Source organism: Falco rusticolus, chromosome 8 (assembly GCF_015220075.1).
Source record: "Falco rusticolus isolate bFalRus1 chromosome 8, bFalRus1.pri, whole genome shotgun sequence".
Lineage (NCBI taxonomy): Eukaryota > Metazoa > Chordata > Aves > Falconiformes > Falconidae > Falco > Falco rusticolus.
In genome coordinates this window covers 19,423,564-19,444,419 of record NC_051194.1, presented here as the reverse complement: position 1 = coordinate 19,444,419, position 20,856 = coordinate 19,423,564, and the positions used below count along the sequence as shown (strand labels likewise).

Below are 20,856 nucleotides of genomic sequence, written 5' to 3'. Positions count from 1 at the left end.
CAGCTGGTTTAACTTCGCCCTGCTCCCTGTAGCATTGGTTTTCAGATGCTACTGTGCTACAACAAGGTTTTTTTCAGTTTCAAAAACAAACATCCAGTCTTCTCTCTTCACTATACAACTTTTCTTTACAACCAAAACATCTGTGATTCCTAAATAACTCACTTGGTTTTTGTTTTTAAATAAAGATCTTGATTTACCAGCTTCCTTATGACATCTGGGTAATGAGTTGGAAAGTAGCTCCATGGCCTTCAAATCCAGGATACTTTGTATTTGTTTAAAAGGAAAAAAAAAAAAAGAAAAAAAAAGCTAATAAACCAAGAAGCCATCCATCAGCTATCATCTCAGGGGCAGAGGAAAAAGGGACACACACAAACCAAGCCCCAGCTGTGATGTGAAAACCAGTTTTATTCTGGAGTATGTGAAAGGGCGCTCGTCAAGCACACCACAGGATCAAGTTTGCTTTGGAAAGAAGATCCAAGAGTGAGCAAGGGCAGAAGCAGTGATCTCAGCTTTGCCTTTTAAAGCAACCTCCGTGCAAAGCTGAGTGGAAGAAGTCTCTTATTCAACCCGCCAAAAGTGGTAATTGCACCACACACTGCCCCTTATTTGCTCTGTTTTATTCCTGCTGACAGAGCGCTCCTGTGATACAGAGGGCTAGCTGTAAGGCAGAAGCAAAAATACGATTCTCAGATCACAGCTTTCCAAATGGTCAACAAATGGATTCATGACCTTACCACCAAAGCCACCACAGCAGCTGAGCCCAGCCAGGACTCTCTCCTTGCCCACATGGATTTTAATGCCTGTATTTTTCTGTACTAAAGAAAGCATAGCTTGCTTATTGGCAGTTTGTAAGAAGCTGCTCATAATTTAATTTTACATACGCCAGATGTCAAAGTTACTTCCAGCGTTCACCCTACTCACGTCTCCTTCCTCACTCCTAATTGCATTTTGTTCTGAGTGGAAGAAAAGGTTCATAAGCAGGACATTTCAGTCGCTTCCAGTTACATCCAACCCCAGGTTTGCATCCACATGTCTACGTGTGCTAACCCTCTATGTAGTTCAATACAGCAAAAAGCACTCTGCAAACTCTGATGAGCTGAAATGCCTGGAAGCAAAACATACAGAAGATTTTTTTGCACTTTCGCTAGCTATAATGGCAGTGACCAGCAAGTGTACGGAGGCTGATGCACCAAAAGAAGGAAAAGTTTGCTTTGATTTCCAATACTTTGTTCCGATGTATAAAAGGTACTTTTGAGCACTTTCCTTTCTTGCAAGTTACGCAGAGAGTGACCGCAGGCATCTCTGCAGAGATACTTACTCTTGTTGTTACAGTGCTATAATGACCCACAAATACACACTTTTACTGGAATAACATGACCTTTTCCAGTTCAGCATACACTACTGTGTGCTGGTTTTGGCTGGGGCAGAGTTAATTTTCTTCACAGTAGCTAGTATGGGGCTGTGTTCGGGATCTGTGCTGGGAACAGCGCTGTTAGCACAGGGGTGTCTTAGCGCTGAGCAGCGCTCACACAGAGCCAAAGCTGCTTCTGCTCCCCACAGCCACCCCAGCAGCGAGGGGGGGGGGGGGGGGGGGCGGGGCAGCAGGAGCTGGGAGGGGGCGCAGCCGGGACAGCTGACCCCAGCTGACCCAAGGGCTATTCCACACCGTATGGCATCATGGTCAGCATATAAAGCTGGGGGAAGGAGGAGGAATGGGGGGAAATGGAATGATGGTATTTGTCTTCCCAAGCGACCTACGACCTACGTGTGATGGAGCCCTGCTGGCCTGGGGATGGCTGAGCACCTGCCTGCTGAGGGGGAGTCATGAACAAACTCCTTATTTTGCTTTGCTTGTGCGCACAGCTTTTGCCTTATCTATTAAGCTGTCTTTATCTCAACCCACACGTTTTCTCACTTTTACTATTCTGATTCTCTCCCCCATCCCGCTGTGGGGGGAGCGAGCGAGCGGCTGTGTGGGGCTTGGTTGCTGGCTGGGGTTAAATAACAACATACTGTCGAAGTATTTACTGTTTTCATATTGTGTACAGATAATTATCCTATCAACTTCCCCATACATGGAAAAAGTATTTTCATTTGTAGCTGAGGACTGATACTATTGTACCAGTCAATGTAGAAGCTGCAAGAATTTTGCTGCCATTTGTTTTGGTGCCCATTTTTGTTCCCTCATTTTGCATTTCACTGACTTCAAGTGCTGAAGCTTTGGGGGTTTCAGGGACTCTGTCTTTTCTGGAAGCTTTTCTGCTATGGCACTCCGCAGTAAATACTGCACCTCTGAAGAAAACATAGGGTCCTTACACACTAACATACCTTGTTCTACAGAACTGAATCCCTTTCTCCTAACTTTGCTTCTTTTTATGCATCAGTAACTGCTTGAGGTTCTAATAGTTTCTTTGATGGCCACTCCCGTCCTGTGCTGGCTCTTCTTCACAGCAAGCCTGCATGACACAAAGCTGCAACCCATGTGTTAAGGTTTTAATACAAGTATTTCTAGTCAATGCCAATAAAATGCTTCAAGCACCTGTCATTAAAGAGTCTGGAGATAGAACTGCTAGTTAGGACATTCAAAAGATTTGACAGTCTTTCAAAGAGAAGAAAAAAAGGGCCACTTGTTCAATGTTAAGTCTTTACCGCAAGAAAAATCAGGTTACCTTCTTCTCCAGCAGCCACCAGGTTGCTGACAGTAACTGGGAACTCAAAGAGGAAAGTCTGCTGGTCACATTTGGGTTTGGTTGATTTGGAGGGGGGGATTGGAGGGGTTTTTTGTTTCTCTATGATGCTGCACCTTAAGTTTTTGTGCTATTTGGAACCTCTACGTGGGTTTCCTTATGCTTTGGTATTTTTTCTGTTTGTGTCAGTAGGTGTGATCAGCGTATGTAACCACCTGCCTCATCAGAGATCTATAAGCAGCAAATTGCTTTTCAAGCATTTCAAAATTGGAATGTAAGGATGTGGAACAGCAATTATTAAATATGATGTTAATATTATGTCAATTTATTTTTATTTTAAAAATGAATTTAATCCAAGAATTATCTGGATTATAGTGGACAGGCAACACTCACTTTACTGTTCAGGGGGCAACTAAACACGCTGTTTGTGCTATGGTAGATTTAGAGGGAGCAAGGAGAGGACAGGCAGAGAAGCTGCCCGGTGCCCTCCCTATGTTTCTAATGAGGGATGAGCGATTTGGGCAGCAGAGGAGGAAGGTAACCAGCCCTGGCTCAGAGCAAGCCCTGCCTTAAAGTTGAGAGAGCAGGTCCTGCATGCCCTCCCCAAGGAAGTGCAGGTTACCCCGCTCCTGCAACCTGCTTCCCAGAAGATGATCAGTCTCAAGGGCAAGGGGCTCCAGCTTTTGCTGGCAGAAGCGAACACCCAACCTGATGGAAATTCTAATCCACAATTATTTTCAAAAAACTCTCAGCCTGACTGCAATTTGGTTAGAAGTCTATAACTTCAGGAGGCTTTAAAGAATGAGAAAGTCAACATATGACTGGTAAAAGCAGCTGCAAGTGACAGCAGACTGTCACATCAAAAGGCTGGAGCAATACTCTTTCCTTTCAAGAGCTGTACTGGGGCATTTTCACTGTTGCTTTCTAAACACCTACAGCTTGTATGATCAGAAACATTCCTATGGTTAAACTCTCTTCTCAGACATCTTTAATGCAAAATGCTGTTACAAAACAGCTTTTGCAAGCTCCCAAAGCAAGTACGTCTTGGAAACAGAACTCAGAAGACAGTTCCGAGTAAGGATCCAGGTTTTCGAGTCGAGATAAACAAAATCTCTCGCTAATTTACCATTGGCAAGCTCTGTGTTTAGCAAGGCAAAGAAAACCTCCCCCAGCGCTCTGCAAAGCAAGTGGAAGCACAGGCAACTATTCCAAGCATTTCACAGCAGTACTTTTCCATTTTCATTATGAAAGACATCTTCAGCTTTCATTCTTTTTTTTTTTTTAAACATTTCAACTGTAGTGATGGAAGACTTTTTTTCCTTCATCTTAAGCCACCATAGACTGGCTTGTTTCCCCACCACCTAGCAAGGCATGAAGCTGCAGAACTGCAGGTAACTCCTGTGAGATGCTGGACAAAGTTGTTTCACTTTGATGTGCAGACTTTCAGCAGCATGTGCCCTCAAAAAACAGAATCTGGGCAGGCTTGTAAGTCAAGGCTTTATGAAGAAAGCAGCAGAGACCCCCCTAATGCTGCCTTATTCCTCCCCTGTAAACCCAGACCAACACAAGTCACCCTGCTATGGAGCCACACTATGGAGCATGCACAGCTCTTCCTAACAGTTCCTTCTGCACCATCAAAAGGGAGCTCTAAATATCACATTAAGTCTTCAACTTCACAATAATTTCTGCGTTAATTGGCTAGGGACTTACAAACAGGAAGGATGATGTTACTCTTGAGGAAGAGCTGATTTCCAGTAACACAGCCACACTAAGCAAATTTAATTGCTTGCTTTTGTAGAGGCTTTTCACATGAAAAATTTTCTGCATCTTCTTTTTCCTCAAATAATTAAATTTTAAACCTGAGAACATCTGAACCTCTATGTGACACCAGCAATGACTGACTTCTTGTCCACTCCAACAAAACTTCCAAGTTTTCTCTAACCAGCTTGAAGTGTTGCATGTTCCTTACTTCTGCTGCCAGCTCAAAAAGTCTAGTTATGGCAAGGGACTGAGTAACTGCTCTATTTGAGATACAGCTTTTATAATTAACTCTACAGATTGATTTCTGCAGAAATCATTCTTTAACCAGGAGTTCCCTACTCCCTGAATGGCTTCTACTCAGCTAAGCTATTTAAGGTTACCTGGGACTCAAGTGCATTAAATTTCACTTTCGTCCTTTCAACCACAGCAATACCTTGAATTAAATTCCATACATCGTATTTCTCTGTCATACTGATACATCCACTTGAGTTTCAGACACTATTGTAATTACTTATTGACTTGACTCATTCCAAATTGAGCATCTTCCTGGAAAAATACCATCAAAGCCGGGGAAAAAAAAAGGCAAGAAAAAAAGCATATAATGTTGGGTTTGATCTGTATTTTATGCCTAATTCACATGTTTGCTCAGCAGAGCCACCTAAAAGGATTCAAGAAGCAGCTGTGACTCTCATTAGGAATAAACTGCAAAATAAACAGATAATTGCCTAAAGAAGGAAATAAAATCCCACTAGGCTGTTCTTTATATCTAGAAGCAATTAGGGATTATACGGAATAATCGAAGTTTGGTGACCATTCAGTAACGCAGTTGAGAAGGGTGCTGCATCACTTAGACTGGCATAAAAGAAACTTCTGTACTGTTAGGAGAAAACACAGATGCCATTTGTAAAACAGTTTAGGTAAGTGCCCCTAATTATCTCTCAGGATTCACAACATGTTTAAATACTCTTAGAGCATTAAAGAATCAACCAGAGTACATGTAATGTAATATAAAAGCACTCCTTCAAGTTCTATGAACATCTATAGTGTCATTTACTAATCTCCTGGTGACGCCCCTGAAATTAAAGCAAGACTGTGCAGAAGAGCATCTGAACTGCAGGCTTGGAAGTTCAGATATGTGACCTTTGTAAAGCCAAAATCCATTGGTTATAGCCCTTGTCCATTTATAGATAATCAAAGCTTCCAATGTGTGTTAAATATATTATCCTTAATCCCTGAAGTCTAAGGTTAACGGCTGCAGTTCAGTAGATGTGACTGCAGTTTGGTGACTACAGTTTGTTAATTATTTCATGTTGACTATCGTGGTGTTTATTTTAGAAAGGAGTATATTTATATTAGGAGGCAGTTGTTGGAAAAGCAAAGATAGAAGAATCTGAAATACACACAATTTGAGCAATGCAAAGGGGAAAATAACCCCCCGTCAGACTTGGACAACTATCAGAAACATTAGATTCAAAGAAAAACAAACCTCACTTTCTTAAGATGATTATTTTCAAAAGCATCAGCATTTGTTTGGAACAACATGCATTAGATACCCATATTCTTGGAGAGAACTAAAAAAAAATAAATAAATTCACATCCAGCCTAGTCAGCTACTTTAGAGACAAGCAAGCCCTTATACTAGATAAGGTGTATTTTTAAAAGCTTTTTCCACATGCTTTGTTCCAACTGTAAAAATTGACCTTTGGTTTTAACAAGCTATACACACCACTCGCCCCAGATGTGGGAGGCAAAGAACTTCACAGCCAATATAGCTGATGCACCAGACCCAGGGTCTGATGCTGGTGTGGGAACCACAGAAGTCCACCCCTGGATGACAAAAGACCTCCTAGATAATATTTAATGTTTTATGTTTAGATGCCTATCTTCACCTATTTAATAGCACTGTTACTTAAAAGTAACAGAAAACCTAAACCAGTCCTGCTCTCCATGCTATCTTCACCTGTTCCCTTAAAATTCCCCTCCTGCTGAGGCAGGTACAGGTGAACATACCTGTATCTCTCTTCATTTTGACTGGTTTTGAAAGGACCAATATATATGTGGGAAAACCTGAATGAATTCCAAATAATCCTGAGATGACACACTTTAATTTCATAAACTGCCATTTGACCAATTTTTTTGAGTACATACTTTCCGTTAGCTCCCCATCACCAACAACAGCTTGCTTAGATGTTTCAGATCTTAATTTCCTGTTGCTTTAGAAGATGTATATTACAATAATTGGCAGTGCACTGTAGTCTTCAGGGGTTCATCCAAGTATCTAGTTATTAACAATTAAAAAACCAGGGCTGTCAAAATGGAAGAGGATAGTCTAGTGCTTACACATACATGATTTCCTTGTTTCCATTAAAAAGTTATTAACTAAAAGGTAGTCTCAGCCAGGTTCAAACACTTCATGCATAGCCAGCTTCCTCTGATCCTAGTATCATGAAAATTTTTTGGCATATTTATATTCTACTCGGCAAAAAATAATATAATTCATCTCACAGCCTGCACAGGAGCAGTGGTAGCATCTTCACAAGACATCTTCCTGAAACATGAATGTGCACAGATAACCACTGAAGGTTCCTGCACGTTACTCGAATATCCTGGCCAAATGAAATTAGAGCTATTATGTAAAAAAGATCCATTTGTATCACTAATTACTCTGTCACATATTTTAAAGTTTCTAAGTCTTGATGCTACACTGCACTTCCTTTTCTACATGCATTAAGGAAAAAGCCAAGTTCTGCAGCAAATCCATAGACAGCCACAAAAAGGCCAGAACATGCTCTAAGCAGGACCAGTTACCCAGCTTATTACAGTATGTCTTTTCTTCTTAGGCTCCTCATTACCTGGGGACACAGAGCTTCAAGTTGGCTGGCTGACATGCGAACCAATTTCACACCTTCTTCATTGTTCGAGATGGAACAGGCCAAGTTGGCAACCTGTGTCAGAGGTGGGAGGAAACAAAACAAAACTGTTAGAACTGGGTTTTACTTCCCTCTGTAGGAAATTTCTTGCCCACCCGCAACAGTGAAGGGTAACCCATCATGAAATACAAAGTGTCCACTTTCATTCAATTCCAACCAATTTTGAAACCACTAACGACATCTGTTCCTTCTCTAGCCATAAAGTCTTAACACATCAGATCAGAAATTCATAGTTATTCAAACCGGACAGACAGATCATTGTTACCACTGATTCGGTTAAGTTCTCTCCAGTAAAACATACAGAGCATCACTGGCAGCACTTGAAGTTACAGTTAAAAAGCCCATTCCCACTCCAGTGAAACAGCAGCAACCACACAATTAAAAAAAACAATCCAGCTCCCATGCATGTGATGATGAAGTGTTCCAATTTGTATAAGCATAGGGATGCTCCCTTTTGCTTGAAACACTCCTATATCCTACTGCATGTCAACCCAAAAGAACTTGGGAAGCTCATCAAGCAATTCACCTATGCAAGCAGTGCACAGGTGTTGCAAAGCTCAAAACACTTTGCCGGTGTTGCACAGAGCACACCTCTGCAACAGGACACCGGTATTTGAATGCATTGGCTTAAATGTGGCTTAAACATCTTGATGTACTTTTTATCTACTCAAAAACTGCAGTATCAGGCAGGTGTTCCTCCAGCCCTCCATTCGCTGGTACAGCGATCTTGAAAATGCATCCACAGTTCTCCAGAATTTGAATAGCATCTCGTGATGCTAAAAACTTTACTCAAAAACCTTGACCTGCTGCACAGAAGCATCCTTAACTAGGTCATCTTGAAACAGAGGATCTTTTGAAAACACCTGTCTTTTAAGAGCACACAGGAAAGGGACAGCACAGAATTTTCTGGTAATTGAAGATATTCCTCATATCGGAGCTACTCTCAGGGGAAGGAAGTCTGAAGTAAGTTACATTTCTTAGTTGACAGGTGAATGACAAGCATGTTATTCTGAGCCATTCGAACACAGAAAGCTGTAAAAATAGCACGAAGTGAACTGAGATGAACACTCAGTACTGTCCTTTCAGAGACAGAGCAACCTGCAAAACCCCTCAGTACAAGCATTATCACAAGCCAGGAGATGCTCAGTAACACCACTGAACCAGATTTCTCCATCAACTTTTCTCTATAAGCTGGGGAAATTCCATTGTCCCTTTAATTAAACTATCCTGTGCATTCATATACAAGTCATTTTGAAGTAGCATCTGCAGCTATATCACATGCTTTCCCCCTCCCCAAGCCATTCCCTACAACAGATGTTCCCACACAGAATACATTACTGTCCCACAAACTGTCAACCACATGCCAATATACTCAAACTGTGGTTTTCACCAACCCCATTATTAATTTTGGGACCAAAAAGCAAATTCCCATTGCAAAGCACACAGCTTCTTCCTCCCTCCAGTTCCAAATCAAGTTATAAAGGATAAAACCCAGTGCACTGTTGAGAAGATAGGTGTGTTCCCAACACTGAAAAACCAAGTAAACAGATGCAACAGCATATATTTGGATGAAAACAAACTGAAGTTGAGAGAAAGACTGTGCAGCATCAACAAGACATAGAAAACTCTGCCAGCTTTCAGGAACAGTAGTGTCCCACTCCTCAACTTTCTTTTCCACTAATCTTTGTAGAAAAGACCTACATACTAAGAGGTGGAGTTGCAGTAAGTCTTCAGCTCGTTGCAAGGCTGTGCAGCTTGCACTCAGCCTAGCCAAGGCTCTTTTCTCCCTTCTTTCTGTTACAGCATTTGCTAGTCTCCAGCACAGCTCCTGTCTGCACCGCACCACCAAACAGCTGTACTCTCTGTAATGCCCTATCAGAAAGGGATTTTATTTTGAACACAGGGTTTTTTTCCCTGTAGATTTGCCATGTCTTAAATTCCTAGTTCACAGTAAGCTGTAGTATATTACGCTTTTGTTTAGAGGCTCAAAAAAATCAAAAGACAATAAGATGCCATGATTTAAAAGTCAAATAAAGATTTTGCTGTTGTTTTAAGCATGGGTTATATTTTTGAGAAACACCAGTTTGCCAATATTTTTTATGGTCCATATTTCCACATCGTTTCTGCCTCCACAGCAGCAGTTACAATCTCTAGGAGAAAGAAGAACACAAAGCTCTATTGAGTAGGGGCTGAATAAAAGCGACATTGAAGCACTACAAAATCAGCCTCTCCGATATCTGGAGATGTTGTGCTCTCTCTCAAGCCAAGTGTGATGAATCAAGCACACAGAAACCCCGCTCTGTCTGAATACAGAGAGGCAAAGAAGTTTATAATTGAGTGTCCCCACCATGGTACAATGAAATTTTGCTTTTTTGCACAGTCATTTTTGAACAGTCATTTTTCTTCTGAATACCTCACTGATGGCAATTCTTCTTTAGAAACTGCCCGACTGGGACTGCCAACCTTTATGAAAGAAGTGTGTGTGCTTCCCTGACTGAGGGTCTTTGGCAGTTTAAGACAATCCAACTGTTGGCTGCCGCAGCCCGTCCTACTGCTGCGTCTCCAAATCTCAACACTTCATTTCAGCATGCTTGTCCAAAAGAAAGCTATTCGCTTTGGCGGATTACTTTCTCTGCCAGATTAGCACACAAACTTCCCAGTAAACTATTTGTTGAACGTCAGAGCAAAGCAGAGATGTGGTGGCAGCAGAGAGGACTTCAGAATACTGGCAGACATGGCTGTAAATTCACAGAAACACATTACTGCACCCATGGGAAGACTCAGTCAAACTATTGGAAAACACTCAAAAACCTCTTAAAATCTGAAATTTAAGAAGAGCTGTATCAACTAATTAATCAAGTTGTAAATGATGTTACAATGAGATATTCTAAACTGTCATTAATTACCAGGTGCTCTACATCATGAATTCTAAAATTGCATGTACCAGCTGAGGTGGATGGTTGTATATTTAAGAAATTTAATTTTAAAAGTACCTGAAAAGAACCCATCATCAATAACTCGGGTGTGATACTTGACAAATAACTTCAAACTCCCTGTCTGTAGGGAGGATAGGGTACTGCTGGCCAGTTATTTGACAGGTACACATAATACATGGGATTTTTGCAGCTGAGATGAAGATCAACTACAGCCAAATTTGTTTTAAAGCATGCAGAGCACTTGGAAATCATACATCTCTAAAACTTCCAAATAAAACAGAGCACCTCAAGCAAACAAAAATTCCCCTTAAATCAAACGTAAATGAAACAGTTTCTCCATGGCTCCAACAACATAGCTGACTGACACAGTAAGTGGTCAGACTTGATTTAGAAAGAACACTTGTGCTTGACAGCAAAATAGCAATTGAATTCCCGCTGCATTTGTTCATTCTTACCATTCAGTATCATCAAGTCCCTTTACATAAGCACTACTGGCACAGGCATCAAAGGAGACAAAAAAATAGCAAATAATGTAATCAGCGATAATGAGCAATCTCTTGAAAAAAGTTAAAAATACATTGGGAATGAAGATGGACTAGAGAAACTAGACTGACGCGGTTCAGAGATACCTCTTGCAGCACTGACAGACCGAATTTAAAAGCATCCTTCTGCCGCAGTATCAAGGCTCTCTTAGTTCACAGAGCATACAACCATGTCCCAGAGATGGCTTCGTGTATCCCAAAAGGCAGGACAGACCCAAAGCAGCTGCCCACATTTAGATGAAGGAGATTAACTTTACCCCCGGTGACAAATGCACTGAGCACTAGCGAGAACTGCACAGACACAACCATTTCTATAAACTGAACTAATGAACTGGTGTCAAGTAAAACTCAATCTGGACAAACTCATCGGGAAAGTGGGTTTTGTGTGCTGATCAGTTTTTGCAACTCAGATGTGACTGGTATGAACAATGATATCGGAGTACTGCAAGATGAGATGACTTGAGCGGCTCTGGTGCCGGCAGGATTGGCAGGGCAGCGCTCCGGTGTGGTGCACAGGGGTTTCCCAAACCGGGGGAACCTCAGGGGGAGGCAAGAGACCCACTGGTCTGGGAGCCCGAACCCCGCACGACACCAGCTGGCAGGAGTTGGGCAGGGCCAGGACCAACAGCGGCCAAGCCCACCGCGTGCATAAAAGAAGCCCTTAGGGAGCCGACAAACTTCAGAGCCTTGGGACAACTAGTTAAGAGATCAGAAGCACGAGCAATGTTCTCCTCCGTCCTTCCAGTTGCAGGGAACAATGAGGCAAGAAACAGGAAAAGCAGGTACGTGGCTCTGAGCCTGGTCTCATTGGCAGAATTTTGAGGGGTTTGTTCATGGGTCTGTCTACACAGCGTCAGGCCTGCTGGTGACAGATGGGGTACAGCTGTCTCAAAGGGAGAACCCGATCTTTGTCCAGGAGTTAGCAGAGCTCACCAAAAGAGCTTTAGACTAGATTTGAAGGGGAAAAGGGATAAAACCAGGCCCACTAGAGATAAGATTAGGAGCAGCATGCCAGTGTTTGACGGATGGTGTGCTAGCAAGGTGTCCTTTGGTCTGCTGTCTCAGCAGAGGCAGAGGATGGAGATCCATGCAGCAGCAAAGACACAAGGGTTATTGATGTGTCAGAAACCACAGAAGCACCTGAGAATGGTCAAGTAGGAATTAGGGCTTCTCCCCTCAAAAAGGTGGCAGGATCAATAGCCCAACCAAAGTGCATCTATGCCAATGCACACACAATGGGCATCAAACAGGAGGAGCTGGAAGCCGTTGCGCAGCAGGAAAACTGTGACGTGGTTGCCATCACAGAAACATGGTGGGATGACTCGCACAAGTGGAGGGCTGCAATGGATGGCTACAAACTCTTTGGAAGGGATAGACAAGGAAGGAGAGGCGGTGGGTAGCCCTGTATCTTAGAGAGCCTTTTGATTGCCTAGAGCTTAATGATGGTGACTACAGGGTTGAGTGATTATGGGTAAGAATTGGTGGGAAGGCAAACAAGGCAGATAGCGTGGTGGGAGTCTGTTGTAGACCACCCAACGAGGATGAAGAGGCAGATGAAACACTCCATAAGCAGCCGGGAGAAGACTCACAGTCGCTAGCCCTTGTTCTCAGGGGGCACCCAACTTACCAGATGTCTGCTGGAAATACAGCACAGCAGAGAGGGGACAGTCTGGGAGGTTCCTGCAGTGTGTGGAAGAGAACTGCCCAACACGGCTGGTGAATGAGCTGGCTGGGGAAGACGCCCACTGGACCCGTTGTTTGTGAACAGAGAAGGACTTGGGGGTGATGTGAAGGCTGGAGGCCAGGATCACAAAACAGTAAAAGTTTTTGCTTCTTGGAGAAGGAGGGGGGTCAGTAGAACTTCTGCCTTGGCCTCCCTGAGGGCAGACTTTGGCCTGTTTAGGTGTCTGGTGGACAGAGTCCCTTGGGAGACAGTCCTGAGGGGCCAAGGTGTTCAGGAAGGCTGGACATTCTTCAAGAACGGAAACTTCAAGGCTCAGGAGTGGGCTGTGCCCATGAGCTGAAAGCCCAGCAGCGGGGCAGACGGCCTGGATGAACCGAGAGCTTTGGCTGGAACTGGGGGACAAAAGGAGAGTTCATGATCTTTGGAAGAAGGGGCAGGCAGCTCGGGAGGGCTGCAAGGGTGTCACGAGGGTCTGCAGGGTGAAGACTGGGGGGGGGGGTGAAAGCCCAGCTAGAACTCAGGCTGGCCACTGCCGTAAAAGATAACAAAAAATGTTTCTTACAAATACATCAGAAGCAAAAGGAGGGCCAAGAATGAATAATCTGTACCCTCTACTGGATACGGCAAGGAACACTGCCACAAAGGCTGAGGTACTCAGCCATCCCTTTGCCTCAGCCTTTAACAGTAAGAGCAGCTTCCCTCAGCACCCAGCCCCGGAGCTGGGGGACAGGGACGAGGAGCAGAATGAAGCCCCCCCAGGCCAGGAGGAAACGGCCAGTGACCTGCTGCTCCGCTTGGACACGCGCGAGTCTGTGGGGCCGGGTGGGATCCACCCGGGGGCACTGAGGGAGCCGGCAGAGGAGCTCGCCAAGCCGTTTCCATCATTTACCAACAGTCCCGGCAGACTGGGGAGGTGCCGGCAGGCTGGGGGGAGACACCATGCCGCCCGTCTACAAGAGGGGCAGGAAAGAGGATCCAGGGAACCAGAGCCCTGTCAGCCCGACCTCGGTGCCGGGAAGGTGATGGAGCAGATCATCCCGAGCACCATCACACGGCACGTGCAGGACACCCAGGGGATCAGGCCCTGCCTGACAGCCCCGATCTCCTGCTACGAGCAGCTGCCCGGCCTGGTGGGCGAGGGAGAGGCTGTGGCTGGTGTGTCCTGGGCCTTAGTGAAGCCTCTGACACCGTCTCCCACAGCATCTCCTGCAGCCACCGGCTGCTCATGGCTGCCCGGGGGGCTCTGCGCTGGGGTCAAAGCTGGCTGGGCGGCCGGGCCGGAGAGCGGTGGGGAATGGAGTCACATCCCGCTGGCCCCTTGAACCTTGGCTTCGGGTTTGGGCCCCTCACGGCCAGAGGGACATGGAGGGGCTGGAGCGTGTCCAGAGCCAGGCACGGGGCTGGGGAAGGGGCTGGGGCACAAGTGCTGGGAGGGGCGGCGGGGGGGAACGGGGGGGGTTTAGTCTGGAGAAGGCTCCGGGGGGACCTTATCGCTCCCCACAGCTGCCTGACAGGGGCTGTAGGCGGGGGGGGGTGTCAGATTCCTCACCCCAGTAACAAGCAGTAAGATGAGAAGAAATGGCCTCAAGTTGCACCAAGGGAGGTTTAAATTTAATATTAGGAAAAACTTCTTCACAGAAAGGGTTGTCAAGCACCGGAACAGGCTTGTCCAGGGAGGTAGTGGAGTCACCAGCCCTGGAGGTGTTTAAAAGGCATATGGATGTGGTGCTTAGAGACATGGCTTAGTGATGGACTTGGCGGTGCTAAGATAATGATTGGACTCTATGATCTTAAAGGTCTTTTCCAACTTGAATGATTTTATGCCTTTGGAGGAGGCATTACTTAACTGGTTCCTTCTAGAGGAAGGCACTGATTCAGTGCAAAAGGTCAATTGGGAATACGTTATTAGTAGGAAAGTATAGTTCCAATATTAAAAAAAAATATTGTGCCATCTGTCACAGAATGATTCCATCTCAAATTCCAATTATTTTGTTTCTTCAGAATTTACTAATTTTAAATCAAGAAAAAATCTTGACATTTCTAAAGCAGTTTTTTTCCTTCATTAGTGGCAATTTGTCAACCTATGTTTGTGTTGTCAGCTGTTGCCGACAACTGCCTTCTCTGACAATAGGCAGTTTTTACCTTTTTCACCTGAAATACATTTTCAATTTATTTTTTAAAAAAAACTTGAAACTTGTTCAGATAATGACTAAGCAGCCATGTCTCCCAGCAATTCAAAGACTATAGCAGCCTCAACTACACAAGTTCAGAGTCATTGCTAAGCTTCTTAAATTACACTGTTGAAAATTATCAAGAAATACTGCTACGGCTTTGCGCTTGTTAAACTTTCTCTTTGCACTGACATCGTAGTTTAGGTAGAGGGGTTACTTTACATCAAGCTGTTTATCAAAGGATTGAAAAATTGCTTTTTCAATAAGAGACAAAGAACGCAAGAGAAAAAAGGAACTATAATCTCTAACCCATTAAATCTTTTTCAAGGATTTCAAAGGATAACACTGAAAGTTTGTATTAAAAGTTTTTGCTTCATACACCTGCACTGACTTCAGAGAAGCAACACCAAGTTTTTCCTCCTTGTTTACAGGTCATGTTTTTAGGACATCATCTTCAGGAAGTACACAGAAAGGCCTCCTAAATGGGTGCTGGATGCAATCATCCAGCAGTGGTGTAATCCAAAGAGGCTCTGTAATGTGTTTATTGTTGCATAATTTAAAATTGTCAGAGCTACCTCTGTCATGCAGCATTGTTATAAATAAGGATTATATATTGCTATGCAGGAGACAAACATACTCTAATTGAATCCTAAGAGCCTGACTACTCTCATTTGAAATTGCAGTCATAAAAATACCATTGCAGAAGAGTTTTCAGACTGTCTTACCATTGAAAAAACTTTTTAGTTTAACCAGTATCCTCTCATAACTGATGCTCACAAACCCTTATGCAAAAACAACAAAACCATATCCATTTATACACACAGATGCTTTGGGAATTTCCACAACATGGAAACAAAGCTTTTCAAAGGTGTTCCTAGCATTTTAATTTCTGATTAAACTTCCAAACTTCAGCTTCTTGTTCTATTTTTTGCTTTTCATTTTACAGTTTCTCTGGGAATGCAAATCCCCACTTTTAAGCAGCTTGAAATCACCTATTCTAAAGGGGGAGGGGGGGGGGGAAGACAATGGACAGGCAGCCATTCAACATTTTCCTCTTGAGAACCTGCTAAAGAAAAGTGTATCTGATATTCTGACAAAATTCAAATACAGCACATTTAATTCTTCCTTCTCCATATTAAGAAGACAGTCCAGATTCACTTCATGATGGTCAAAGCCCATTAAATTAATTTATCTGCAGAAACAACTGTTCTGGCAAAACGAAGTAGCAACTGAGGACTCTCAGAAGAGATGTGTCAATTATGTAATTTCCATCCCTCTTCAGAAAAGGCTTTTATTATTCAGTAAGTCCATACATTTATTAATTCACTTGTACACTACCCTCAATATTCAAGACAAATGTGAACATTTTAACGTCCAGTCTTAATAGGTACTGCATGAGGGAGAAGTCTGCATTATAGCCATAACCTTATAAACTCACCAGTTTTGCAGAGCCATAACTAATTATGAATTACACAAAACAGTTTCACTTCTTTAATGCATGGAGAGATGGCAGGAGGACTTCAGGTCCATAGGGACTCTGGAGCAAGTTACTGGGACTCACACTGACAACTACTCTGTGATTTTTGTAAGACTTAAGTACTCGCAAGTGGCAGCAGCTCCACAGAAGGTACCTTGCAAGAGTTTGTTATGGGCAACAGAATCCCAATATATTAACTTAAAATAGTAAAAGTCTTTAAATAAAACAAGCTACATGCAGTAAAAAATCCAGACATAGAGCACTGAGGGGAACAACGGACTAAAATTGAGCTAACTGCTATTTCCAGAGCTCTGCAACTTTTAATTTCAGGTCTGGTTATAAACACATGGAGGGGAAATTTCAGCTAGATTGAACAAAACTGGCAAGCAAAATGGTTTCATTTTTGATTCAAAAGTTTTAGACAAGGTCAAGCAGGGGTTTTAGGGTTTTTTATTTCAACAGGCTGGCAACTGACCGAAAGGAAGGGGGTCAGAGACAACATACGGTGTACTTTCTGCTCCCCGTAATATTGAGGCAACTGCTTAATATTTTCCTGTGTAATCACCTTTCTTTTGGGATCAAATCTCAAAACTTGCACCTTTCAAGCCGTTATCTGTGTCTAAAAAACTGGTTAAGGAACATAGCTTTGCATTTGACTCTCAACCTAAACAAGCTGTCTCCAGCTACCTCCCTAGCCACCTGGTGCCATTCTAGATATAGCTGTCCTGCGAAAGCTCAGTTCAACGCTGGCAAGCTCCTTCCAGGAGGAAATGTCTTTCTCCAACAGAGTGTAACCCCACATGTTCTCAAGGTGTCATGAAAAAGGGAAATTTTTCACACAGTTGGACAAACCCGGAGTTTGTGCCTCATGACAAACCAAACTGGGCTCCATTTACTAAGCAGCAAACACAGAAGGGAAAAGCACTTCTCTCTTGCCAACAGGAAAGCTTTCCAGTCAAAGAAGGGGACGAGGTGTTTGAAGAGAACTAACACATCTATAGCATAAAGCATATCCACAGTAGTAAAGTGCTAGCAGTACAGGAATACCTCTATTTCAGACTGGCAGATTATCCTTTCCATAGACCTGACAGAGCAGAGCTGGTAAAGGAATACCAGTGTGCTACGTGGGCACCGTGCCCCTCCGATGCAGCTGTAGCAGCAGATGTAACTATTGGCACAGGAACTATTCCTTCCTCAGACAAACAAGCTAAAGTGATAAAATGTTATAAGCACAAAACACATCAGTTACACAAGTCAATCTGAACTACCATGACAGAAATCACACCACTGGTATGTAATGTAGATCTTATCTCAAGCTAAAACTTTCAAAGCAAATTCCTTAGATGCTTCTTAGCAACACAAATGTTTTTCTTTAAAATAAAAGCGTTTCTAGTAGTGGTATTTGGACAGTACCTGAATAATTATCCTTAACCAAAAAAGCCTCTATGTTTATCAAAATAGAAAGGAAGACAGGCTGAGAGAGTTGGGGTTGTTCAGCCTGGAGAAGAGGAGGCTCCAGGGAGGCCTTATAGCAGCCTGAAGGGGCCAACAGGAAAGCTGGAGAGGGGCTTTTTATAAGGGCCTGTGGTGACAGGACAAGGGGGAATGGCTTTAAACTGAAAGAGAGGAGATTTAGATTAGGTATTAGGAAGAAATTCTTCACTAAGAGGGCGGTGAGGCACTGGCCCAGGCTGCCCAGAGCAGCTGTGGGTGCCCCATCCCTGCCAGTGCTCAAAGTCAGACTGACTGGGGCTCTGAGCAACCTGGGCTGGTAGGTGTCCCTGCTCGTGGCAGGGGGGTTGGAACTAGGTATCTTCAAGGTCCCTTCTGACCCAAATCATGCTATGATTCTATGAAATTATAATTCTTTCCTATCTCATTTTGCTTATCACTCAGAGCATGCTGCATTATGATCCTACTAAAGGCTTCCAATTTGGTATCTATTATTAGTTGTTTAAACCAGGTTTTGGTGATTCAGACAACTGTTCATGGCAAGTTTAATGGTAATAAGTACATTATGCTCTTGAAGAAAGCAATAAAATAGTAAGAGGAACTTACTATACACTTCAGTCAACTCCTTGATGACACTACATGACTAATATTCCAATATTGCAAATGACTAAGATGATGAAAATCCAGACATGCATTGAGGCTTTTAGTAATATAACAAGAATTAAAACATTTTGTGCCACATCTATAAAAGCTGTACCCAAAAAGCTACTTAAAAATGCTGTTTGGAATTAAGACAGAAATATCTGGAAAATAAAATAGGCCAGGACTCTGTTGGTTTGTTGTTTTTTTTCAATCTACTTCTGAAGACATCATGTCAACAGCACCCATAATCAAGTGTGCTTATACTTCCCAGCCTCTTCTACAGATTTCCCCTTCCCCAAATGCTTCTATCTGTTTTCAAAGGAAAAAAAGAACAGAGTAAATACAGGGCTGTTGCTAGTGGGGTAAAAGCACATTAACATAGTTTTCCAAACCCTAACCTCATTCACCTCCAACTTCTACACCCTTCATATCCCCCTTGGCCCAAGTGTTTGAAGACCAAGAACATCCCCAAACACCTCAATTGCTGTCCAAATATGCAAGGGTTTGAATTAATCTTCTATCACTTCATCTATCCCATCAGTTTCGCTGTCAGATTACTGATCACCTTGCTTCTCCCATGTATATTTACAATGAAATCTGGATGGAAAGATTACCCTGTCCTCTTCTAACGTGATTTTTAATCTCTACCAGTGTTCTTCAGACCCCTTTGTACATAAGTTGGTGTAGCATTAGATTGGTCTCAAAAAAAATAACCTTACAAGAACAAGAGTTATCCTATTAAAAGGTCACTTGCCTTTACTTATGTATGATGCATTAAATTTGTACATCCAGTTTTGTCTGAAAATGGAAGAACTACTTCTTCTGCTGAGGCTTTCCTACTTTACTGACTGTGAATGCAAGGAAAGCATCTTCTATGAGTAGAATTTAATTTATTTATTAATCAGTTGACTAATAAAATGAACTTACAAGGAAAGTGCATCGGTTCTTGAAAAATGTCAAGACTTTAGAAGGCACATTAGAGCTATAGTGGTCATTTAGTGAAGACATTTGTTTTATACTGCTGCCAAGGTTATCTATAGACAAATTGCAAAAAACGTTCTTGTTATTTGGAAGAGACATTTTGCTCTCCATCCTAAAATGGGAAATTTGTCTCGAGTTGGACTAACTCTGCCTCTCCTCCACATCATAGTGCAAGGACATTTCCCTTGTAATACACAATTACCTTAAAAAATAAAAGCAAGTAAAAGACAAACTTGAGTTTGCAGATTTCCCCACCCCCCCCAGTATATTAGCTTACTGAGCAGGAAAAATAGGTGCACAGCTACCACAGTAATGACTAATAATGACCCCAGCCCAGAAAATGCCAAGTTTTGAGAGATTAATATACCCAAAGTTCAGAAAAACATTCCAAGTCAGTATTTGATTTAGGTGTCAAGTGCTATGCTTGTCTGCACTTTTCAGCCAAGATACATCACCTCTGTCTTTCAGTACTGATACATACCTTTGATGGCAAGCATGAAGAAAGAATATTTAAAGAATAAGCAAAGACAGTCCGCTCCCACCACCAAAGAGGCTAGTTTTATAAACATTGTATATACAAACTTTGGAAATCAGGTGACTAAGACACAAAGGATAATCTTGTGAGACCAGATATATTTCTAGATCTGCTAGACACTTCAATCCATCCTTTGTTTTAAATAAATATATGAGATGCACAAACACGAAGTGCATACCTTTATAACAAAAGTAACTAGCTGTGCCCAGGGGCTAGGCAAGCCTCAATTTTTTCAAAGCATTTGCTGTGTCTGAAGTCCAAAAGCTAGCTATTATTTTAAAGCCAAGCTATGTTTTACCCATTTCAGGTTTTTTAAAAGCCTTTCACATGTAAAAAACTTGCAGCTGTTAAGACTCTTTGAAGAATATTTAGGCTGCAAGGATGGGGAAACCAGGATCAATTGCAATAAAAGTGTTGCAAATGTGCAAGGCTTTGGGCTTTTGGAGAGTGGCATTTTTAGACTGAAGTCTGAAGAATTACTCAGGACGTAGGGCTAGACAGTTAGGGCAACAGAAGGCAAAAATGTCAGCGTGAGTGGCTACAGATAGCTTACGGAGTCACAAGTGCCCAAATGTGATTCTTTCCAAGCAAATAAATTTGCAGTCTGCATCTGTTCGTGGGTTTTCACTGAAGATGAGAAAATCATCTCTCCATATGCAAGATACAACCCAGTCCATTAAAAAAAGGCACAGATCAGTATTTTCATATAAATTAAAGCAATTGGGGGAAAAAAAAGATGTTTATGAAACGTCATCGAGATTTTTTTACCTCCCTGGTCTTACCAAAGTTTCTCTGAGAAAGAGACTTAAAAGTAAAATTTAAGTTCAGAAAAAACATTTGACACAGGGGTACTGGGTTCCAGAATAAGGTTAAGATTAATTGCTGGTTTTAAGGAATTACAAACTCGCCCTTCCCAAAATACTCTTCAGCAAGACAACAGCTCCTGGAAGATTTTAACCTGGACGCTGTGCTTATCTACCTTTTAAGTACCTAATTTCTTCGGGTCTGAAAAAACTCCTCCATTAAAACCATGCAGTATAAACAGTGACAAATTGACA

General features: G+C 42.6%; 1 protein-coding gene across 2 annotated transcripts in view; it reads right to left on the bottom strand.

The window, feature by feature from the left end:
* The window catches only part of CTNNA1 (catenin alpha 1), a 122,836-nt gene that overhangs the window by 26,830 nt on the left and 75,150 nt on the right, over positions 1 to 20,856 (bottom strand). For both annotated transcript variants that reach the window (XM_037396847.1, XM_037396848.1), the window contains one exon: positions 7,301 to 7,393. In XM_037396847.1, the coding sequence (XP_037252744.1) occupies positions 7,301 to 7,393 (93 nt within the window). The remainder of the gene's footprint in view (positions 1 to 7,300; positions 7,394 to 20,856) is intronic.